The sequence below is a fragment of the Microtus pennsylvanicus genome, chromosome 10 (genome assembly GCF_037038515.1).
Source record: "Microtus pennsylvanicus isolate mMicPen1 chromosome 10, mMicPen1.hap1, whole genome shotgun sequence".
NCBI lineage: Eukaryota > Metazoa > Chordata > Mammalia > Rodentia > Cricetidae > Microtus > Microtus pennsylvanicus.
The window spans coordinates 101,523,976-101,546,249 of record NC_134588.1 but is presented as its reverse complement, the minus strand read 5'-3'; the positions used below and the strand labels follow the sequence as shown (position 1 = coordinate 101,546,249).

At 41.3% G+C, this 22,274-nt stretch overlaps 1 protein-coding gene across 7 annotated transcripts in view; it reads left to right on the top strand.

Moving 5' to 3' along the window:
* Disp1 (dispatched RND transporter family member 1) overlaps window positions 1-22,274 on the top strand; it is a 145,446-nt gene that overhangs the window by 76,989 nt on the left and 46,183 nt on the right. For 3 of the 7 annotated variants that reach the window (XM_075989370.1, XM_075989371.1, XM_075989373.1), the window contains one exon: window positions 19,040-19,562. In XM_075989370.1, coding sequence (XP_075845485.1) covers window positions 19,040-19,562 — 523 coding nt within the window. Of the gene's footprint in view, window positions 1-7,585; window positions 7,736-19,039; window positions 19,563-22,274 lie in introns of those variants that run through there. The other 4 variants (XM_075989375.1, XM_075989376.1, XM_075989374.1 and 1 more) reach the window with 3 other exon arrangements.

Here is a 22,274-nt window from a genome sequence, read left to right as displayed (position 1 = left end):
ATTTTAATCAAATCAGGCAAAGAATATATAAGATAAAAACCAAAATTCCTACACTTGTACGTTTCCATGATGCTTTGTCACAGAGATCAGATTCATCATAGGAAGATTAGCCAGAATTTAAGTAGTACATCCACAGACCAGTGCCTGTAGTGGAGGACAAGTTCTTTTGTTGTTGTTTAAAAATACTTTTGTTAATGTGTAGGAAAACCCTTCCACAAAAATCAAGAGAGTTGAAAACTCTCTGAGAATGGGCTTGCCTATTAGCTCCGGAACTGGCTGCTACTGGTTTGAAGAAGTGAATAGCCACTGGACATGAGTTTAATCCTGACTGTTGTTTCTTCCCCACAGCTGTGGTGGGAGTGGTCCCTAGGACCTATGTCAATCAGCAGGAAAGTGGAACTTTGTAGATTGACTTTTATTTTGAAAACTATATTTTAATACTACACTCTGCATAATAATGCAATATATGTAATAGTAACAAATTGTGAAATGTGACTTGTTTAGTCAATATTTGTTAAGTGTAAATATTTAACTTAGCACAGTGTGCTTTATAATATCTTCCTTAGAGTCCTAAAGATAGTAGAGCCTTTGCCTTTAAATGTAGATTGAGAAGGCAGAAGAGAGATATAAATGGCTCCGATTTAAAAATGTATAAAACTGCCTTACGATAAGTGGTGTAATAGAGCTCTTAGGGTCATGTGACATAGAGTAGTGTGTCAGGATTTCTGCATCAGGCACTCAGAAAAGGCCTCATGGAAGACATGGTTGGGCATGTGCTTTACAAAGAAAGGGATTGTGGGAAGAAGTTGGGAATGTAACTAAAGGGCATGGCTGTAGAAGGCATAGTGTAAGTAAGGAGAGGATGTGTGCAGACTTGCTCAGGGCAAAGCAAGTTCCATGTGACCCGACTCTGCACCCCTCACGCTAGGGATTGAATCCAGGGCCTCCAGCAAGCCAGGCAACCTCTAACTAATGCTGAACCACACCCTCAGCACAGGGAAGAAAGCAAAACGTGTTTTGGAGGGCATCCGCCTGGGAGAGAAAAAGGACCTCAGTAATGGATCTTGTAATCTAGCTAAAAAGTCTGAACCGTGCACTGGGACAGGGGAACCATTAGTGCTTTCTGAATGAGGGTAACTTGATCAGATCTGTATCTTCTACTGATGAATATAGAAACTCTATGTTATATAGGTTGGAAAAAGTATAAGCTGTACACTAATCGTCTTTGTTAGGCTCCAGTATTTATCCAAGGGAAAATTCAACTAAGGTGACTGAGGGAGTGAAGGAATGACAGTGGCTTGGGAGGGAATCAAAAGAGTTGTAATTACTTAGAGATCAAGGATGACTCTTGCTATACCTCAGGATGCAGCATAGATCTAGTGGCCCATAGATAACTATTGAAGTGGAAATTGTGGGCTTAAGTGTTGAGAGAGTAGATCTGAAAACTCTGGGCTGGAGAAAGGGCTCAGCAGTTAAGAGCTCTGGCTGCTTTTCCTGGGGAGTAGGGTTCAAATCTCAGCATTTCTATGATGGCTCATAACTGTAACCCCAGTTTCAGAGGGTATGATGCTCTTTTCTGGACTCTGTGGACACTGCACAAACACTTATACTCTTAAAATAAAATTGGTATAAAAAGAATAGGAAAACTCAAGAAGTTCTTTGATGCTGACAATCTATGTTTTAGGTTGTTGACTTTGAATGGCCAATGGGACATGTAAAAGAAATGTCCTTGGACAACAGAAGCTGCAAAATAAGGCAGCAGAAGTTGAGTGTGATGATATAGGCAGGAATGGCAGAGAGAACAAAAGACACACTATCGGCACAGCTCAAGGTTTAGAGTAAGACTTCAGAGGGTCAGGCAAGGACATGCAGTAGAGGTTAACAAGGCAGAGATGATTGGAAACTGAGTAAGGAGAAAAGGGAATGCCAGCAGGGTCAGCAGGTGGAGAAGCACAAACAAAACAGCATTGAAAAAGGACTGCTGAATCTCAGTTTGGAAGCAGCAGTTGTATCGGTGTGGGGAGAGGAGTGTGGGATGAAACCTGCGCTCGGTGTGGCAGTTGAAAGACAGGAACAGGTTGGCTGAGTAGCCCAAGGACAAGGAGGCCAGAGAAGGGAGTTCTTAGGTGGAAGAAAGCTCTGCAGTTTGTGTGAGTGAAGGAGCTGACTAAGAGGGAACCATGAAGATGCACTTGAGAGGGAGAATGAGGCAAAGCCGTGTGTCCTAGAGCTAGAGCACTGCTGGCCTGGTGTGCGCTCTGGCGGGAGTTGTCTGCACTCTCAGTTCAGCCGCCTGGACCGCGTGGATGCTGAGCACTCGAAAGGGCAGTGCTGATGCACTTGGGCATCGAAGTTCTAGTTCCTCTACATCTAAATTAATTTAAAATGAAATAGCCTGTGTGGCATGTGGCTCCTTCTAATGGTACCCAAAATAGCATAGTTAACGTTAGGAAAGAGGAGCAGACGCTACAAGCCATAATGGACAAGTTCTAGAAGACATTTGAGGAAGAGGTGGAAGTGCTTAAGAAACTCAGGATCTGAGTTTCCTTTTCTTGTATGAAAATATACAGCATTGCTTGCCGGAAGGCTTCCAGCTGGTGGTTTGAGAGGGTCTTTAGTATCCTTGTGGTTTTCAGTGGACAGTCTGGCAGGTGGGAATCACAATAATGCAGAGAGCCTTCTAGAGGTGACTGTGATTTTTGGAGGCTATTCTCTCTCTCTCTCTCTCTCTCTCTCTCTCTCTCTCTCTCTCTCTCTCTCTCTCTGAATTGATTTTGATATATATATATATATATATATATATATATATATATATATATATATATATATATATATATTTTCCCTACTTCCCTCCCATCATCCTCTCTCTACCCCCTCCTACCCTGGAAACATGGTCCCCATGCTTCTGAGGCTGTTTTCATTAACACCCTCAAATCTGGGCGAACAAAGCAGGAGGGCCCTCAGAGAGCAGGTTTAGTGGAGGTTTTTGCAGTGTGATGGTTGAGTAAATCAGTGTTAAACAAGTGAAGATGGCCAGGGGCATCGTGGATTAGAGCTGGAGGCCCTGTGAAGAGAAGGGGGAAGAGCACATTCTTCAGCTGCCAGGCTGTGGGAGATAAAGCCACACAGTTTTCATTCGTGAGAATTACAGATCTGGAGATAGGATTTCCAGCAGGAAATGGGATAAGGAGATTAACAGATGACAGTTGTCAGATAAGAGGAGCACGGAAGATTGATGCACATTTTCTAAGTACACAGGGCCAGGGACTATTTTGCTACTTGACCTTTACTCTGTCTTTGTTCCCAGCCTACCAACATAAGGTGGAATATAATCTTAAATGGTAAAACTGGGCCTATTTTATCTTTTTGAAGTAGCCTCCAAATTTATCAAAACTGAATTCAGATCCTGTGGTGTCATCTTTGCTAAGATTTAAATGTTATAGACGGAGAATGTAACATCTGGATGGAGTGACTACTCCTAGGTTGAGAGCTCAGAAAGCCGAGCCTGTTTTCTGGGTATTTACCGCCTGCCTCCTGAACTGTGGTGCAGCTTGAGCAACTGTGGCTTCTGGTCAAGATCTCTAGTGGGTATCTAATAATCTGTGTGCCGGAAACACTAAAATACACATGCATGCAGTCCTGTCTGTTGCTTTCCTGGGTTGCTTTTCTGAATTTATATCCACAAATTACTAAGCTATTGACTTGACCAAACGAAAAGAACACCTTGTGGCATATTGCTCTGTGGCCTCCCAGCTTACTCAGGCATTGCCATTCTGACACTGAACAATAAGGAGAACAGGCAGTACTCGGTGGTGATAAGTGTCGGGTAACAAAGCCGCATTCTGCTCTAGCTTCAGCCGGGAAGGAGTGTGTCGGTGAACAGCTCTTTCTTTAACTTTTGAAAGAATACCAAGTGTGCCTCTTCTGCCGTCCTGTCCCTTAAGCCCTCTTCTGTGCTCCTTTGGACTTCACATAGAAGAAAGTTATCCAAATTATACAATAAAAAGTAAAACACTTTTCAGATAGTATTAGAACTTCATAAGGTCACCAAGTATTTCCCTTTTTGTTCTGAATAATATTAAGAAACCTACTAAAGGGGTTGAAATTAATCATGTTTGGTTTTATAAAATAGTACTTTATATTTTTTATAAAACATAATACCATGTGATAATATCAACAATACTTTCTCTTACCTGTTTGTACATGGTCTGAATTTGAAAAAAAGGTCAGATAGAAATTAGTAACTGCTACAAAGCAAATGAAGATGTACAGGTTTGGGAGCTGGAGATAGCCTTTGGTTTTTGTGACATTGTTACTGTTTTATGGACTTTCCTGAAGCCATGTATGGAACCAGCTCTAAAGCATTTTCATTTCTTGCAAGGAGAAGCACAAAGAAATGGGATTAGTCATTTTAATAAACAAAATATTGCCAGATGACCAAAGAGTGTTTAAAAAACCTTCTTTTTAAATTAGTTAATATAGTTTTCTTGAGGATTTTTAGATGTTACAGTATTTGGAGTATGTGTAACATCAGACCAGACTTTGATATTAGGGACTGTGGTGGTTTGAATAGGTAGGTCCCCCATAAACTCCCGTGTTTGAAGGCTTGGACCATAGGGAGTGGCACTGTTAGGAGGTGTGGGCCTTGTTGGAGTAGGTGTCGCCTTGGAGGAAATGTATCACTGAGGGGGCAGGCTTTGAGGTCTTACACGCTCAAGCTATGCCCATTGTAGTACACATTGCCTGCAGATCCAAGATGCAGAACTCTTAGCTCATTCTCCATCACCAGGTCTCCCTGCATGCTGCCATGCAGCCAGCCCCAACTAGATATGTTCCTTTATAAAAGTTGCCATGGTCATGGTGTCTCTTCACAACAGTAGACACCCAACTAAGGCAGAGACTATTATTTTTGCTCAACTAGATGCTTCCTTCCTTCCTCTCCTTGACTTCGTGCCCCCTAACCGCACCCCCACATTGATTGTATTTTAGGTAAATCTAGGAGACATAGAGGTGAAAAGTTAACTTTAGGATCCTAGGCATTGTCTTCAATGCAGTGCTTCTTAAAATACAGGTCTGGTCACTGGCCCATACTTCCTAGAAAACCAGATTTTCCAGCCTGCCTCCAGCCCTGATCCCTGCCCAAGACCTTCTGCATCAGAGTCCATATGACATGGCCCAGTAACCTGTGTATCCAAAGCCCTCTGGGAAATTCTGATGCACACTCAAGTTGAAAGCCACTGGCTTAATGGCTAGAAATTTATACCTTCCTTTTTTTTTATTGAGACATAATTAACATACCAAGGGCTTCACTGTTTCAGTGTCTGGTCCAGTAGATTTTCACCAGATTGTGCAACTGTTTACTTCTGAAACATTTCACGTCTCAGAAGGAAGCTCCATACCTATAAACAGCCAGTCCCCACTGCTAGCTCCAACCCCTAGCACAGGGTGACCACCAGTTCACTTTTTGTCTCCGTGGTTTGCCCATTCTGGACTCTTTATATGAATAAAGTCATGGAATATGTGAGCTTTTGTTTCTGCCTTTCACTTAACAAGGTTTCAAGGTTGACTCATACTGTTTCATGCACATCTCTGTTTCCATGGCTGAATTGTATTGTGTTGGAAAGATACATTGGAAACATGTTTATTTGTTACTCATGCAGGTTGCTTCTACTTTTTTGGTGCTCTGAGTATTTATGTCCACATTTTGCAAGAACTTGTTTTCAGTTCTTTTAGGTACATAGAGTTAGTTATCATTTGTGAATGTTAAGTCCAAAAAGTCACGGAAGCAAGTGAACAGGGAATCATTCAGACTCACGATTGTTTTCCTGCGAGCCCATGTTCAAAACATTCTCATCCAATAATCAGTACAAATCGGGCTTTGTGTGTTTCTGCTTTGAGATAACTCCCCTGATGTACATTGCTGGTTCCCTAATACTAACACTCAAGTCTAACAGCAATGTCAATTATGCCTGAAAGCATTTATTTCACATATACATTTTTCCCTGATTTGTGCATCCCAGGTAACTCTTCAGCAGTGCCCTTAAACAGTCAGGTCACAAACAGAAAGCACAAACACTGTGAAAATGTGGCATTCAGTGACCTGTTTGGTCTCCCCGGGACACATGTACCAGCAAGTCAGATTTCCCACCCCTGCAGTAGCATGGCTCAGTAGTTGTGAAAATACCACGAGGATTATTTGGAGGGTGACAAGTAAGTATGGAAAAGGCAGCTTCACCGACTATGAACCCAGAAATAGTGTATGTGATGCTAGGCACCAGCTGTCCTTGGAGCTGCCGGGTCTTGTGATTACTCTGATTTTAGTGGGTTCCTGTGGCTGTTAGGCTTGTCACAGCGGCACCAGCAGCATGGAAGCATTTTGGCTTCTCTGATCTTCATGATGTTTGGAATTCTTTCTTTGTTATGACCGTCTTTGAGGATATGAAATAATATCCAGTTCTTTGTGGTTTTAATTTTATTTCCTGAAATCACTGATGCATATTAGTGACTTGAATGTCTTGAGAGATAACTTTTCAAAACCTTGGCCTCTTTTAAAGTGAATTTTCTTTTTATGGATGACTTCTGGTTTTTGTTTTTAAACATGTATCTGGATGCAGACACTCAAGTATACAACTTGAGAATATTTCCCCATTTTATACACACACACACACACACACACACACACACACACACACATTTTTCTTTTTACTTTCTTGAGACTTCCTTTGATGTATAAAACATTGTTTTGATGAAACCCGGTTTCACCTATCTCTCCTTTGCTTTGGAAACTTGAATATCCACTCTTCACGTGCTTAACTAATCAGCATTTCCCGGCAGAAAACTGTTAACACATTTTTATTATTAAAGACATGAAGAGTGGAGTTTATGGTTTCAATAAAAGGCTATCATTTATAAATATATGGTATTTGTTTACAGGGTTTTATACAGATTTAGTGTAGAATTTTATGCTGGTATCCTTAGCCATCCATTTATAAAAAGCAATGGTAAATCTATCTAGCCAATGGCCATTTTTGTTTGGGAAAACTGAGGCAAAACAAAACAAAAACCCACTTATCACTGCTTTGGCTAATACTTCCTTCTTTAAAAAGAAGACTCTGCCTTTCTTAAGACTGAACTTTCTGCTTTGAAAGCAGGATCTCAAGAGCCATTTGTGAAAGAAAACAAGCTCCCAAACGTGGAACTAAATGTGTATTGCTGTTTATTTGTGTTAGTTTAGATGTAGTAGCTAATGTGCCAGAAAATCGAGTCTTTAATACTTAAACTAGACTGAGCAAGCACACGGTATCAGCCAACATGGCTTTGCTCCACTAAGTAACTCTAAATCCAGAAGATCAAAGGACGTTATAACTAAAAACAGCCCTTGTTGCAGTTTCCCTGTAGAAGCAGGAAAAGGCTAGAAATTACATGTCACCTTCATATCCTGGCTGGCTGACCTCCGTGCTCAGATCAAGTCCCTCTGTATGCCAGCTGTTACCATTATTAAGACTTTGCCCCAAGGGGTTAAATAGGAGAAAAACTCCTGTGTCCTATCCCAGAGCAAACACAGAAGTCCCAGCCCCTTACATGCCGATTCAAAGCCTGAGTGTGCCTGTCACTCACTCCGTCTGCTCTGCTCCTGGGAGCGCCTGCTTTCTCAGTGCTGGGCTCTGCAGCCCAGCCAGTCCTGCTGCCGCCTTCGCAGATCAAACTGAGCCCAGGAGCCCTTCTTTTAACAAAGGTAATAGTTTTATTTCTGCTTCTCTAGGTGGTATTTGTTGTTTTAAGGAATTTCTTTTTAAACTGAACCTGTTTTTTTAAGGCTGTATTTTAAAAGCCAACGTACTTTTTTTTCTAATTTAAATTCCAAGTAGTGTTTTACTACTTTAAAAATCTTGCAGCATCCATTTGGGTTTGTAGTGCGGTGCAGTAGAAGGAGGACCGCTGTCCCTAAGTTATTAACGTGTGCTTTCTTCGTGGAGCTGGGAGGAAACCTAAGGTCTAAAGGGGGATATATTGTTTCAGACCTTTAGAGTTTTGTTTAATCTCTGCCTGAATGCTGGGGGGCGGGAAGGGTTGAAAATGTGCCCCTGCCAGGAGCAGCTGATAAAAAGCTAGGTAAAGAACCATAGGAATTGCTTTCCTCACTTCTGCAATTAAGTCTTTCTAGAGAGCGGTGAATTAGTCTTCCAGCCTGTGAACAGAGCCCATTTGGGAGCTAAGCGTCAACAGCCGGTTTAGTTTTACCCCGGATCATTTCAGATGTTCAGCCCGGTGTACTCCTCTGAGCTGCATCTGATCTAATTAAATGTTGTACCTCATATGTATTTTAATTGTACCAGTGATGGCTGCTCAATGTCCTGTTAGCAGCAAAATAGGTTTTTCTGTATTGACTTTTGTTTAAGGTGAGAATGGATAATTTATATGTAACTGGAAAAAGAAAGAAAGTTCAAACTAATCTTAATTCACAAAGTATGTTTCTGTGTGGTAACAAAAGCTAACATCTCTCATTGCAGTCTCTGGTGAGCAAAAATGCCTTCAGCAGGGATGTTTTTACTGTCAAATACTGAATATTAGAATACTTAACAGAATTACATGTCATATGGACTGTCTCATGCTTTATATAGCTTACATTATACACCTGAAATTAAGAATTATGAGTATAAATTACTTGTAGAGATTATAAAGAATATGTAATCTGAAATGATTGCTCTACAGTACATTTAAGAAACACATGTTAACCTAGTCTCAGCTTGAAAAGTGATCTGTTTATGACTGATTCCTCTAAGCTTCAGCTGTAATCGCTTGTCTTCATAGCTTATATTGAATAAGTTGCCCTTTTTGGTACCTCTGAGAAAGCTCCTTTTCTATGGTTATTATTCCCAATTCTTCTCCTTCTGTCTTTCCTGCTCTAAGATCTGAGCATTCTCACAATGCAACTCTTAGAACACAGATGTGCATGTTGGAGAGCGTGAACACACACGGACATGAACTGAACATGTCCTAGTAGTGTTCGTCCCCCAACACAGGAGGTAAGGTCAAGACAGTGAACTGCTTGTGATATAGAATGGGCATATACTTTTTAGTTGATTGATTATATAGATAGATAAGTAGAGATGTATATATCTCTTATATAGCACATAAAGATATAAATGCCAGCTATGAGAAATGGAGTGGGTTGTTCTCTTCACCTTACTTTTTATTATCTCACTTTAGTTACTGGCAAATAGGATTCTTTAATACCAGCATTCATATTTAAGTTATAAGAAGACTCACAAGGCACATAGTAGGTCCTTCTCATATAGGTCAGTGATGGGGGAGTGTCATATATCAATCTGTTGATTTCATTGGTTAAGCAATAAAGAAACTGCTTGGTGGGAGGAGTAAACAGAACAGAATGCTGGGAGGAAGAGGAAGTGAGCTCAGACTCTACAGCTCTGCTCGCTGGAGCAGAGACACCATGCCCCTCGCAGACACACGATGAAGCTCCGACCCAGGATGGACGTAGGCTAGAATCTTCCCAGTAAGACTGGTGCTCACAGATTATTAGAGATGGGTTGATCGGGATATCAGAATTAGCCAGTAAGGGCTAGAGCTAAAGGGCCAAGCAGTGTTTAAAAGAATACAGTGTCCGTGTAATTATTTCGGGTAAAGCTAGCTGTGCGGGCGGCCAGGGTGCTGGGGACGCAGCCCCGCCGCTCCTATTACTACAGGTCACTAAATAGGGATATTTACCTATTGAACTGAAAAATATGGGTTAATTACTTCTGCAAGCAAACAAGAATCTCACCTCAACAGTAAATGCTGTACTGTTCATGTGATAATACACAAAACATGTATCAGAATTCAAGAGTATTTGCAGTGATAATTTAAGTAAGGACTAGAAAAATCATTATGAAAATTATACCCTGGTTTTATTAAAAGTAAATATACTGATCAAATTGAAGTAAGAAAAAGCCTTTACAAATTCAGTGTTTTCTAAGCTTAAAACAGTTTCAGAGTTCTTTTGGAGGATGCCCTTATCAGTGTTTCATACAGATTTGAGGGATGTTTCCCAAGTTGCTCAATAAACTAAAAGACTCTCTTGGGACATTCTGGGCCAGACTTTGCAGGGAAGGACCCATTTGGGAAACTTCCCTGGAAACTTGAGTTGCTACTTCTCAATCTTCATAGATCAGCAGGGGTTGGGGGCTTGGGACTGACACAGCATTTGTAGGGGAACTTTAGTTCTCATTAAACACAATACCATTAAATCAAATAGTTTTAAATACTTTCTGGTGAGCAATTCCAGAGTTTGACAGAATGAGATAACTTTTAAAAATCTTCCCATCATTTAGTGTGGCAATAAATGGAAAGATTTTCCTCTTGGCTTACCTCAGTGATGGGTGTTTACTCCAAGCTGATGAATTCTGAGGGTTTGGTTTGCAGCGCGTGGAGTGTTAAGCGTCACGCCTTGCGATGTCTCCAGATGAGCCTGTGGCCTGCTCTCTGTTAGCTGGCTCAGTGATGTGATCCAGCATGGTCGGGAAGTGCTGACTTCTAGAAGACAGTTGCCTTGTTGCAAGTTGAGTTTTCTTGAGGAAAGAGGATGTTCAGATGACCTCAAGACAAAGACTTACATTCTATGGGCCCTGTTTATTTCCAGAACACTTAGTTTTTCTTATTTATTCTTATATATGAAGTTGGGAAGCGTCCTTGTCATCTGTAGGCTGTGTGGCTGTAGCATTAGGAATTTAAGATGCTCCAAGTATAACCTGAATTATTTCCCCTTTCTTGGTGTGAACTTCAGGGAACACACTCTTCTGTTGGAGGAGCTGGAGTCTTTAGAAACTGACAATGATTATGGATGTACTTTTCCTGAAGTTTAAATAAACCGATTCGTCAAATTAGTTACTTTCTAAACTGCCTTCAGTAGACCCCCAAGTCACTGAGACTGTGTGACTGTTTGTTTTAGGTTTCTGTACATTGTACACAGGAATTCTATAGTTGTCTTTCATTTATGCTGATGTCTTAATAAGGCTTCTTCTGTACTGTCCTTGCCTCCACCCTTCCAGTGCAAGAACTCTCCAAGGAAACAAGTGAGCTCTGTTTATATTTCCTAAACTATCTTCTGAATGTGGAATATTTTGAGTGACAGTTGGATCCTTTTAAGAACTGATGAGCATTAATCACATCAACTATAAATGGCAGCTTTGGCTGCATATTAGATTCACTTGGGAGCTTTAACAAAATCACTGATGGCCATACCATTGCATCATGAATGAAATTAGAACTGCCAGCCAGGGGTCTGTTTCTGTCATAAAAAAATCTATACATTGCCGCAGTGATTCTGCTGTGCAGACGAGGTAGAGACTGTTGGAACACGTGTGTGGCTTTGCAGATGTGTGTTGTATTCATTGCATTTCCATTAGCACTTGTGATCTAGATGTTGCCTTGGCTGGGGTGGGAGTTAGGGAACCACCTTCAGAAGGACTTTGCCTTTTTTTTTTAATGACCATTGTTTGACATTTCTGAGTTAGAAAACGTCTTTTGCTTTGATTTGTATAGTTTTGATTTTATGGATTAACACAGTACTCCAGATTTAACCTCTGAACTAGAGACTCAAAGACAGTGAGTCTCACCTCTCTCATGATGCTCACTTACAATGTAAGTGTGATCCTTTCTGTGGCTTCTCCAAGTACTACCTTCATAGCTGCAGTGTGCGACAGAACTCTTAAAGTGCATACTTAGGGAGGTAGGTGTCCATGCTAAATGAAAATAGCAGTTAGCATCCTTTGTCCCAGATTGTAAGAAAGAGCTCTCATTTTTACACCCCTGTCTTTTCCTGATAGACCTGATACCGAAGGAACACGGACATAAAACAAATGTTTCTGTAAGCCCGAATTCCCTTGTGAATGTATCCCTGCATGTATGCATTCATGTCTTGGCAATGGTGCATCACTAGCTAGCTAAGTTCAGCTTTGTTTTTATTTGCTCTGGTGAATTTCCCATCTTTGTAAAGTTTTCAGCTTTTATCATGTTCCATTACAAGTGTGGGCCAAGACTCTCCATTTTCTCCTATGTCATTAAGTTTTTATAAAGACTATCAGTACTTTTGTATAAAGATATGTAGCATTTATGGTTTATTCTCTCTGATGTCTTTATCAATATATGTTACATATTTAATCATATCCAGAGTGGATATATAATGGTAAAATGCTTGGTACTTCTCACTTTCAAAAGGTGATAGTGGCTATTATGTAAGTTGAACTACCTAGTTGATACACAAATTTAGTAGTCAGACAGCAAGTTCTCATGAAAAAAAAAATCTAATCCTTTCAGAGCTCCTGCACCTAAGTCAGTTCGCCTGCTCCTAGTGTGGGAAAGCATGCTGCCTACGAGCTCTGATGGGATGGCCATGGAATAGGTACATGGTTGTGAGGTTAGGCCAAAGACATGGCTTCAAATATGCTGCATCTCACGCTTATGGGGAATAATAGCAACAATACTTTAGTATGGTTCTTGGCAACCTGTAAAATTTTTTCAGTGCTTAGGTGGAGATATTTATAAATATTCTTATTGAAAGAAAATTTGATGGCAGAAAGTTTATGAACTCAAAAATAAAGTTAATTTGTCTCAGAAGGTAAGAAGACACTTCTGTCTAAGACTGTCTCCTTAGGTCTCTAAACTAAAGAAATGGGCTTTGCATTATTTTGATATTATCTGTGTAGTAGCTGAGAATAAGGATGGATATTTTGGCTTGTTTTTTGTTTGTTTCTAGTTAGTGATGTAGTAATGGCTGGATAGCACCTCTAATTTAGTGAGATGTCTCTGATGCTCTTGAGAGTTGAATTGTAACCTTTTAAACTGTCTTGGGAAATACTGAATTTAGAGGCTGTTTCATGTGGGTCTTCAGACAGAATTTATGCCAGTTTCTGATGAACCTATAAATACTGGTTGACCTTGGCATTTCTTTGGAGTCATATTGAGGTGGTGGGAAGCCTTGCCCTTAGAGGCTTGGTGTGGAATTGAATCCCAGTCATGTGATTTGGATGAGGCTTTCATATTGTTGACACTTAGTTTTCTCTCTAATGGGTTAAACTGTCTTCATAGGAATATTGAGAAAATGCTTCACACAGCAGAGTAATTTTGAAAATTCTACTAATGCTTTATGAGGAGAAATACTAGAAACAAAGCCTGGCTGATGTCCTCCTAACCCCTCCCCTAGCTGAACAGCACCATGCGGAAGATGCGGGGTCCACATACATTCCTTCTCACAGTGTTTAGAGAAGCTGTGGTCTCCCGCCACAGTTCTAAACACTGAGAAGCCAGCGTGCTCAGAACCCGAGGCCATCATTTTAGGGGAGTATCACTCAGTGTCGGAGAAACGATTTCCTACTAAAACAAAATTGATAAATAATAGAAACAAATACTCCCAAATTACCTTTAGCCCTTTGTGAAAAGAAAACCTTGAAGTCCTTTTGTGTACTTATCTACTTATCTTCTATTTGGAGAAAAAGAGGCAAGGTATGTATAAGTTTTACCAAAGGGATTCAAATTCTGTCAAATTTTATCAAATTTGGGCACAGCTTAGTTTGGGATAATTGATATAAGCCATAATTAAGCTCAATAAGTAATTAGAACTTATGTTAAAATGTGTGGCTTTCTCTGCCCTAATTAGAAAAATGCTTTGTTTGTTTGTTTCTTTCTTTCTTTCTTGAGCCCTCCAGTTCAACCTCCTAGCATTGTGCATCCTCTTGCTATTGCCTAGGCCTCGAAGGCTTGTTTGAGGTTTTCCTCTTCCTGGAGAATGTGTGTGTGTGTGTGTGTGTGTGTGTGTGTGTGTGTGTGTGTGTGTGTGTGTGTGTCAAGAACTAGCAGCACAGACATGTTGCTGGAGGCTTGTTGCCTCCTCCGGGTAGATGGTTCAGAACCTGTCTTTTAGCCACATCCCCAGCAGACCCCTAAGTTTGGAGGCACTGGACAAACATTCAGCATTTTAATCTTGTGAATGTGCTCTAGGGAGCATCACTTTTCTGAAAGCGTGATTAGTTACAAAATGGAATGCAGTCTTAACCATTTACTCTAGTGCTACGAGTCTGGGGGCCAGTGCTATTTTAACTCATGTCATCTGAGCTTTTAGAGGGCAGGAAGCTCTTAGCCTTGGCATTAGCCTTCCCAGTTTCCCCGCTTATCATCGGGGTGTGACTCCGGGCACCTTACTTAGACTCTATATCAAGTTTTGTTTTGCCAACTAGACTAGGTAATGCCTCCCACATCTGTTGTCCTGAAGGCTCTTAGTGGGATCAACTGGAGTGAGACGCTGCATGTGAAAGTGCTTTCGAAATCCCAGAGAGGAGCTGTTGTGCTGCTGATGGCAGGGAAGACCCGGTTCCTTCAGGCGGAGTCCTGTCTTTGTTAAGGTCGTGTTGTCTTCACTAAGTGGTTACTGTGGTAATTGGATCAGGTCTGTGTATCCTCTTCAACAGTACACTTAGATTTTAACTTGGCAGTTTTCTGGGTGGATAGAAATTGTGATTTCCAGTTCCAAGCAGGGGCTTCATGGGCTTCATGGACTTTAGCTGCCTTTGTTCTTCTGAAGCTATTGTTTAGTACCATTACATCCTTTGAGTGTGTGGTTAGTATTGTTTGGTGTATATTGTATTAGTGATAAATTTCCAAAATTCAGACAAATTGTATCATAATTATGTGATAAGATTTTCAGTTATGTGCTCTTTTTGTCGCTGAAGTGTGAGTCTTTTTATTTTATAGGATATAATTCTAAGCACACAAACTGTGGTGACCCTGCACACACACACACACACACACACACACACGTCTTTATTTTAACCACATAGACTGCTTTCTGGCAGTTCTGTAGCTTCACACATGCAAGCTCTTTACCATTGAGCTACAGCCCCTGACCTTAACCACATTGATTCATAACAGTAGAGTTTCCCACAAATAGCTCTGTTTGTACGTAATGGTGTCCACCCGCTTCCTCCCATCCTTTAGGTCCAGTCCTCAATCATTTTTTTTAGTTTTGTTTTGAGCTCTGTGTGGTTTTTCTTTTTTTCTTTTCTCCCTCCCTCTCTCTCTCTCTCTCTCTCTCTCTCTCTCTCTCTCTCTCTCTCTCTCTCTCTCTCTCTCTCTCTCCTTACAGGATCCACTTATGGTTATGTAGCTTCAGTGGAATCAAACTCAAGTTCTGGGATTCTAAAAATGTAACCATCATGCCAGGCAGATGTAATACCTAGCAAGATATGGCAGAATTTAAGTTCTCTGTTGATTACAATTTGTTTGCCTTTTTCACCCTTAAAGTGTTGTAGCCCAGTCCCTGATGATATGCATATTATTCATATATGTATCTGAATACACATTCTTACATATCTGAAGTTTTACCCAAGTGGACCAGACGCTGATGATATTTCAGCTTTGGATAAGTAGCGTGCTGTCGCTGCCTTAGAGAGGCATATCACTTTGCATTTTAAACAAAATAGACATTTTAAGAGGAGAGTAAGACTTTGTGGCAGGGATACGTAGGTAATTTGATCTGTCATCTCAGTTGTGGCTGGTAGAATCAATTGAAAACTCAGACCTACCCATGCTATTTGTTTTCAATTACACATCTCTCAGTTTCCATCTTAAAACACAATTTAGGCTTTAAAACTAGGAGCATCATTTCATATTTAGATCACCCAGTGCTTGGCAAATACTGTCGGAGAGACTGAGGTGAGGTGATAGCAGTGGCTTTTAATGGATTGATATTGACATCTCAGATTCCTGCCGAGTAAGGAGGGCATTGAGTGTGTGGCCAGGGCCCATTAGGCTTGGGTGCTGAGAAAGCTTTCCTGGGTGTGCTCTCAAGAACGCGCTGGCTTGGGTGCTGAGAAAGCTTTCCTGGGTGTGCTCTCGAGAACGTGCTGGCTTGAACACCGCTGTCTCTGTTAGTTATTCTTTATGTTTGACTCAAAAGTTAAACGCCACAATAAATACTGCCACCCTTACACTTAGCACGGGGGTGTCACGCGTGAAATTGGTCACTGTTCTCTTCTAGAGTCCCCTTCTGCACTTCTACTTCCTGTATTTCTTCTCTGCTCTGTATGCTTTGCTGTTAGTTCCCCTTCATCCTAGATCTGACAAGTTCTCTTCCTCCATTTGTCTCTGGTCTGTCTCAGCATGGGCTTTAGTGTCAGCTCCTAACTTCAGATTGAAGCTTTGCTGTTTTGGTCATCTGGACCCCTAAACCAATACAGCTATTGAACCTAAATAAGTCATTGATATTTCTTAAAACAATTGTTTGTTTTTGTCTCTTTGTGTTTTATTTACTTATGAATCCAATTGGTTGTTTCCATTCTATGATAATGATTAAAGGAGCTGAATCAGAGAAGGCACTGTCATTTCTCTAACAGCAGTGAGAAGTCTGAGTTCATGTCATTCTGTACTACTGACTAGGGCTACTTTGTTACAGAACTCTCCAGGTTACAAGGCTGCGTTTCTAAACAGCATTTGTAAAGTTTGCATTTTATCATAGAGGGGAAAAGATACTTGGTAAAATTAAGTGCCTCTTTTGGCATATACAAACATTTTTAACTCCTATAGAACAACAGGTCATGTGTTACAGTAAGAATAAAGGAGAAGGATTGCTGTGATTCTGGTTATAAAGAAAATAACATTTTCCCCTAAAGACAAGGAGATTTAATTAGAAGGAAGAAGACTCGATGGAAAACAGAGAATCTAGGGACAATTTTAAGGTACTCTGGAGGGCATCATAAGGTGGTGTCAAGCTGTCTTGGGTCCTATTCACTTTAGAACTCTACCGTAGAGCCACTTATTTCAGATGCTTCCAAGCAGAACCCACCCAATAGTTATGCTGGTAGATAACAGGTTAGTCAGTAGGATTGATTGCATTAAATATGAAAAAATAGACTATTTCAAATGCTCTCTCAGCAGCTGATGTGGTTAACCAACGTGCAAACCAGAAGTGCCTTTTGTCCTCCGTACATCTGTCACTCAGCTCAGCAGATACTTTTGTTAGCGTGGCTCTGCAGGCCTGGATGCAGGCTTGCAGTCTGGGTGCATGGTAGCTGGGAAAGCGAGGGCTTCTAGTGAGTGTTCACGCAAGAACCTGTCTTACAACTTCTCCAGTTATACAAGCTAAATCTTAGCTAGCTTTTTTTTTTTTTTAAAGGCTAAGCTTCTTGAAATGTTCTTCATGTTTGTGGGCTTGGGAGCATTCCCACACACCCCATCTTTCTGCTAACAGTGTGAGCTCTGTTCTTCCTCAGTAGGAACATCAGTGAGCAGCAGTGGGATGGCAGGCACTGGTGGTGGCTGACCACTTAACTCTGGCAAATCACCTTAGCCTTTAACTGCCTTGCTTTCTACGATTGAGATAATGCACTGACTTCAAATTGCTTTGTGGTGGGGATGTTATCTGAGTGCTTAGACTGGGTGCCTTTATCCCAGAAAGCTACTTCATATACCATAGTTTAAATTTTCTCAGTAGCCTTTGGAAAAGGAATTGGGGGCTCACAGGCTAGTTTGAAAGTGATGGCAAGACCTTTCAGACCTTTTGAGTGTCTGTGTAAAATATGTACAAGGTTTAACATTTTATTTTCTACCAGAACAATTTGTAAAGACAATTTTAATGTGCAATTAATTTCTTACTTTCTTGTATTTATTTAGCTGAGTTTATGCATAGGTGTGAGAGATTTTTATTTTATTTATTTATTTACTTTTGGTTTTTTGAGACAGGGCTTCTCTGTGTAACAGTCCTAGCTGTCCTAGAATTACCTCTTATAGACCAGGCTGGCCTCAAACTCATAGAGATCTGTCTGCCTCTGCCACCTGAGTGCTGGGATTAAAGGCGTGTGCCACCATTGCCTGGCTGTGTGAGAGTTTTTATCTGAAAGATAAAGATTACACTAATGAATTTGCATCAGAGTGTATTGAGTATCCTCTGGTACCAGTATCCAGATGGGACTCTGTGCAGTCCACTGGCAGGTTCTGCTCCGGACAGCCCCTGCTGAGTTGATGGCATAGGTGAGAGAAGGCAAGAACTTGTGCACATACAAGAGTGCACATGCAGACAGAAGAGAGGTCACGTCTTGACATTTGTATATGTCCAAGGTGGGGAGGGCCTGGAGAGAAGTGGCTCTAGGAGTCCATGTGTAGGGTGGATAGATGAGTGGCGTGTGCTGACTATTCTTACTGTAAATCTCCATATTTTGTTTCTGTGTATATTGCTCAGAATGGACTGGGTGGTTCAGTTGCTTCAGGGTGTGGTGGGGTGTCAGGTTGCCTAGTTTTGCTGTTGTATGTTTACTGGACAGAAGTGTCCCTGGTACTGTGAGCATGTGAGGGAGTTCCTGTATATTGAAGGCCCAGGTCCTTGGGGGGGTGGGGGGTGGGAGGTGGGGGGAGGGCAATTTAATGTGAAACAAATCTCACAGTATCATTCTTCTTATGCAAATGTTACCTATTGTATACAACATAGCAAATTAATGACAGCTTTCGCAGTGTGTCTAAAGGAAAAACTCTTTTTTGTGTGTTGTGTTTTTAATTTGTGTTGTAAGAATTTTCAACTAACTAATCTTTATTTCAATAGACATGCTGTTACACTGAGACCCAAGTAACTTAGAAAAAAAAAAACCTAAATTGTTGAGATTTTTCTAAGCCACAAACCAGCCTTAAGTTTGTGCACATTATTTTAACATTCATAATTGCTTGCCTCTGGTGTCGCCCTTCATTTTGCCCATCACTCCTAACTTAGAAGTTGACAGGTGTTGTTGGTATCGTCTCTGTTGTGGGAAGAAAAGACAGCAAGAGCTGAGAGGAGAGATGGGGTAGAGAAAGCAGCCAGTGAGGACAGAAGAAGACACAGGTAGAGGAGGGGGCTCAGTGGTGGCTTACCCCCCCCACACACACACAGACACTGGCTCATGATTCCTGCAGCAACCCTCGTTTCCCAAGAACAGCATTTAAATGTTTTAAGTGTCTTCCTTATTTATGCATTTTCCTGCCTGCTTAGAACTGGATGGCTTTCTGTCTTTCTTGTTTCTAGGGCCAAGAAATTGGAGCATGGCTGTGATCAGTGGGAGTGATTCTGTGCTTCTGAGCAATGGCAGCATCTCCACCGGCACTACCAATCCCTGTCCCCTTACCACCAGTGATGGAGACCTCACAGCCCAGCAGCTCACACCCAGAGAAACCCCGAGAACAAAAGCGAGCCCAAATGGATGCCTGCAACTTAATGGCACAGTTAAGTCATCCTTTCTGCCTTTAGACAACCAAAGAGCAGCTCAGATGTCAGCTCAGCGCTGCCACCCCTGCCCACACCATCACCCTGTGACCAGCCACAACAGTCACCAAGAGTGCCATCCCGAGGCTGGCCCTGCAGCGTCCTCCCCTCTGGCCTCGTGTTGCATGCAGCCACATTCCGAATACTCTGCATCTCTGTGTCCAAACCATTCACCTGTATATCAGGCTGCACACTGCCTTCAGCCCTCACCATCCTTCTGCCTTCATCACCCGTGGCCTGACCATTTCCAACATCAGCCTGTACCGCAGCACCTGACCATCATCAGGTGAGTGTGCTGGACGTCATGTTGGCTTTCAGCGTTAAACTAATCGCATATGAACGTGACTGCTTCTATTTATTTCTCCCAAAGAAGGAGGGAAAAGAAAAATGGTCAGGAAATAAACCCATATAAACACTTACTTTGTAGATTGTATGAAGCCCACTAAAATATAATTGAAATAATGTGTTTGTGTTATCCATTGACTGTGTGTGTGTGTGTGGTGAGCATATGTAGATGTGACGGGGTCTTGTGTGTAGCCCATGGCTTTTTTTTTACTTTTGTTACTTTGTATAAGGGATGTATTTTGGTGAGGTTACCCAACTAGGGGCCTCCTTAATGTGTTATTAGTAGTGACCAACCTGTATGAAAAAGAAGTTAAAAGTGCTTGCTTCCTTATGATTCTATGTGTGTGTGTGTGTGCTCACAGTTTCTATTCTTAGGGTTTGAGTGTTTATGTAGGTACACTGACATCAGAGGGAAGTAACATCCTTCCATAGCACACAGAGCCTATAAACCACAGCGTGGGATTTTAAGACTTTCTTAGATCTGGTAGATTGAAAGTGGTATAAGAATTGCTATCACTATTAGTTCTTCCTTCTCTGTGCATCAGCCCTCTTTCTTTTATATGTAGTTTTTAGAAGTACTTCTTTTATGTCAGCCACTGCAGGTAAGCAGTGGTTTTATAGAGTGCTGAGTTCTTCATAAGCAAAGTATTGTTATGTGATTTTAGGTAGTAAGTCTTTATGAACTAGAAAAAGAACAACATTCCCTTTACAATCGAGGTGTGCTTCACGCATTCACACAACGCACACACACATGCACACACACACACACACACTCAACTAGAGCTTAAGGTGCACTTTGATGTTTGTCGTCTTCCACATCTCAGTATGACATACAACATTTCTATCACTCCAGACAACTTCCTTGTGCCCCTGTCAGTCTTTGCCTCTCACTCCATCGCACGCCAGGACCGCGCTGTTGACCTGCTCCTGGACACACAGTCACACTGCATTTATTCTTTTGTGCCTGGCAAGTGTTGCTCAGCGACATCATAATTGTTTGCTGTTTGTTTTTACTACAGACTGGTAATCCATTGTGCACATGCAGCAGGCTCTCTTGTCGGTTCAGAGCCAGGTCCAGTACGGGGAGAGAGTCTTCACTTTTGTCACTTTTGCAGTTGTCAAGATGGGCTACTCTTGGTCTTCCAGGAGACGTGACAGAGATACAAGAAAAGGGCAAAGACCATGCGGAGGAAGTGGAGCAGGCTCCGCAGTATGTTTCTTTGGGCTCTAAGTACATTTCCATATTAGACTTGAGAGCCTCTGTGTTCTAGAAGTATACGGAATTCCCCAAAGCTAGCCTTAGATGATTTGTCCTAATAGCTCTGGGCTGCATGATCAAGTTTGGACTCTTCCCATGTTGAATTAAGCTCTGTAACTAGTGGATTCTAAAATTACATACTCATAAGTATTTATATGATTAAGTCATCAAATATATATATATATTTGTAGAGTGTGAGGTGAGACAGCTAGTTATACATACTGAAACTGTTGAAGCTGACCTTCATATAGTAAGTTGAAAACATTAAAACTCTGGGCAAATAACCAGTGCTTTCAATGTGCCAGATTGTGCCAAGATTTTCTGGATTTTACTTAGCATTTGTCCACGACCTAATTCAAAAGGAATGAGACTCCCATGTGTGCTTTAAGTGGAATGACATTGAAACGCAAACTGATAGCAATTGGCTGAGCTGGCCCCTGCCCATGGTTGGGACTGGGGATTCTACAACCTGGTGAACTTACTGCAAATTGTGTAGGACAATGAGTTCCTAGACTTCTCCTCTAGACAGAGGGATGCAAAGTTAGCTGATTTCCTGGACAGAAAATGTTGCATGTATTTTATTCTGCTTCAAGAATGATTCCCACACTTCTTGCATTTATTTGCATATATAGTCAACAATATGCATTGGATACTCGTATATGCCCACATCAAAAATGTCATTCTAAGCAGATCGAAATATCTTTTTTGCCTTCATCAAGTCTTTAAACTACTAGAAAGGTAAATCAAATAAACAGCTACAGTATTGTGATAAATCCTACCAAGAAGGAGCACACATGGCTGAAGATGAATCACACAAGTGGAGAGAGAGCAGAGCCGTTGTCTTGTAGACAATGTTTATACAAAGAGCTGCAAGGTAGGATGAGCCCAGCTCCAATATAACTGAGCATCCCTAGACTGTAGTAGAAGAGAGAGGAGGAGTAAGCGGAGAGGTGAACTGGGCCCAAGTCCTGAAGGATATTGCAAACCAAGGCTTTGTAGGCTCATTCTGAGACGTTGTTGTTGCTCTGTGTGCCTCTGTTTCTCTTTGTGTGTGTGCACATGTGTTTGTGTGTGTGTGTGTCAGATATGAGTTGCATAAAATACCTTTCAGCCATTTTTGAGTAAGTGTTCAGTTAAATACTATTAAACGCATTCATGTTACTGAACAAGCGTCATGGCCACCCAAACCAGAAGATCCATCTTCCCAATCTGAAAATCTGTACCTATTAAACACTAGCATCCCTTTCTCCTCCCCTCCAGCCTTGACCATTCTGTCTTCTCCTTCACAAACTTGAGTATTGTGGGTACCTCATATTTGTAAAATCGCAGTGTTTGTTCATTTGTGACTGGTTTTTCACTTTGTGTGCTGACAAGACTCAACAAAGTCATAGCATG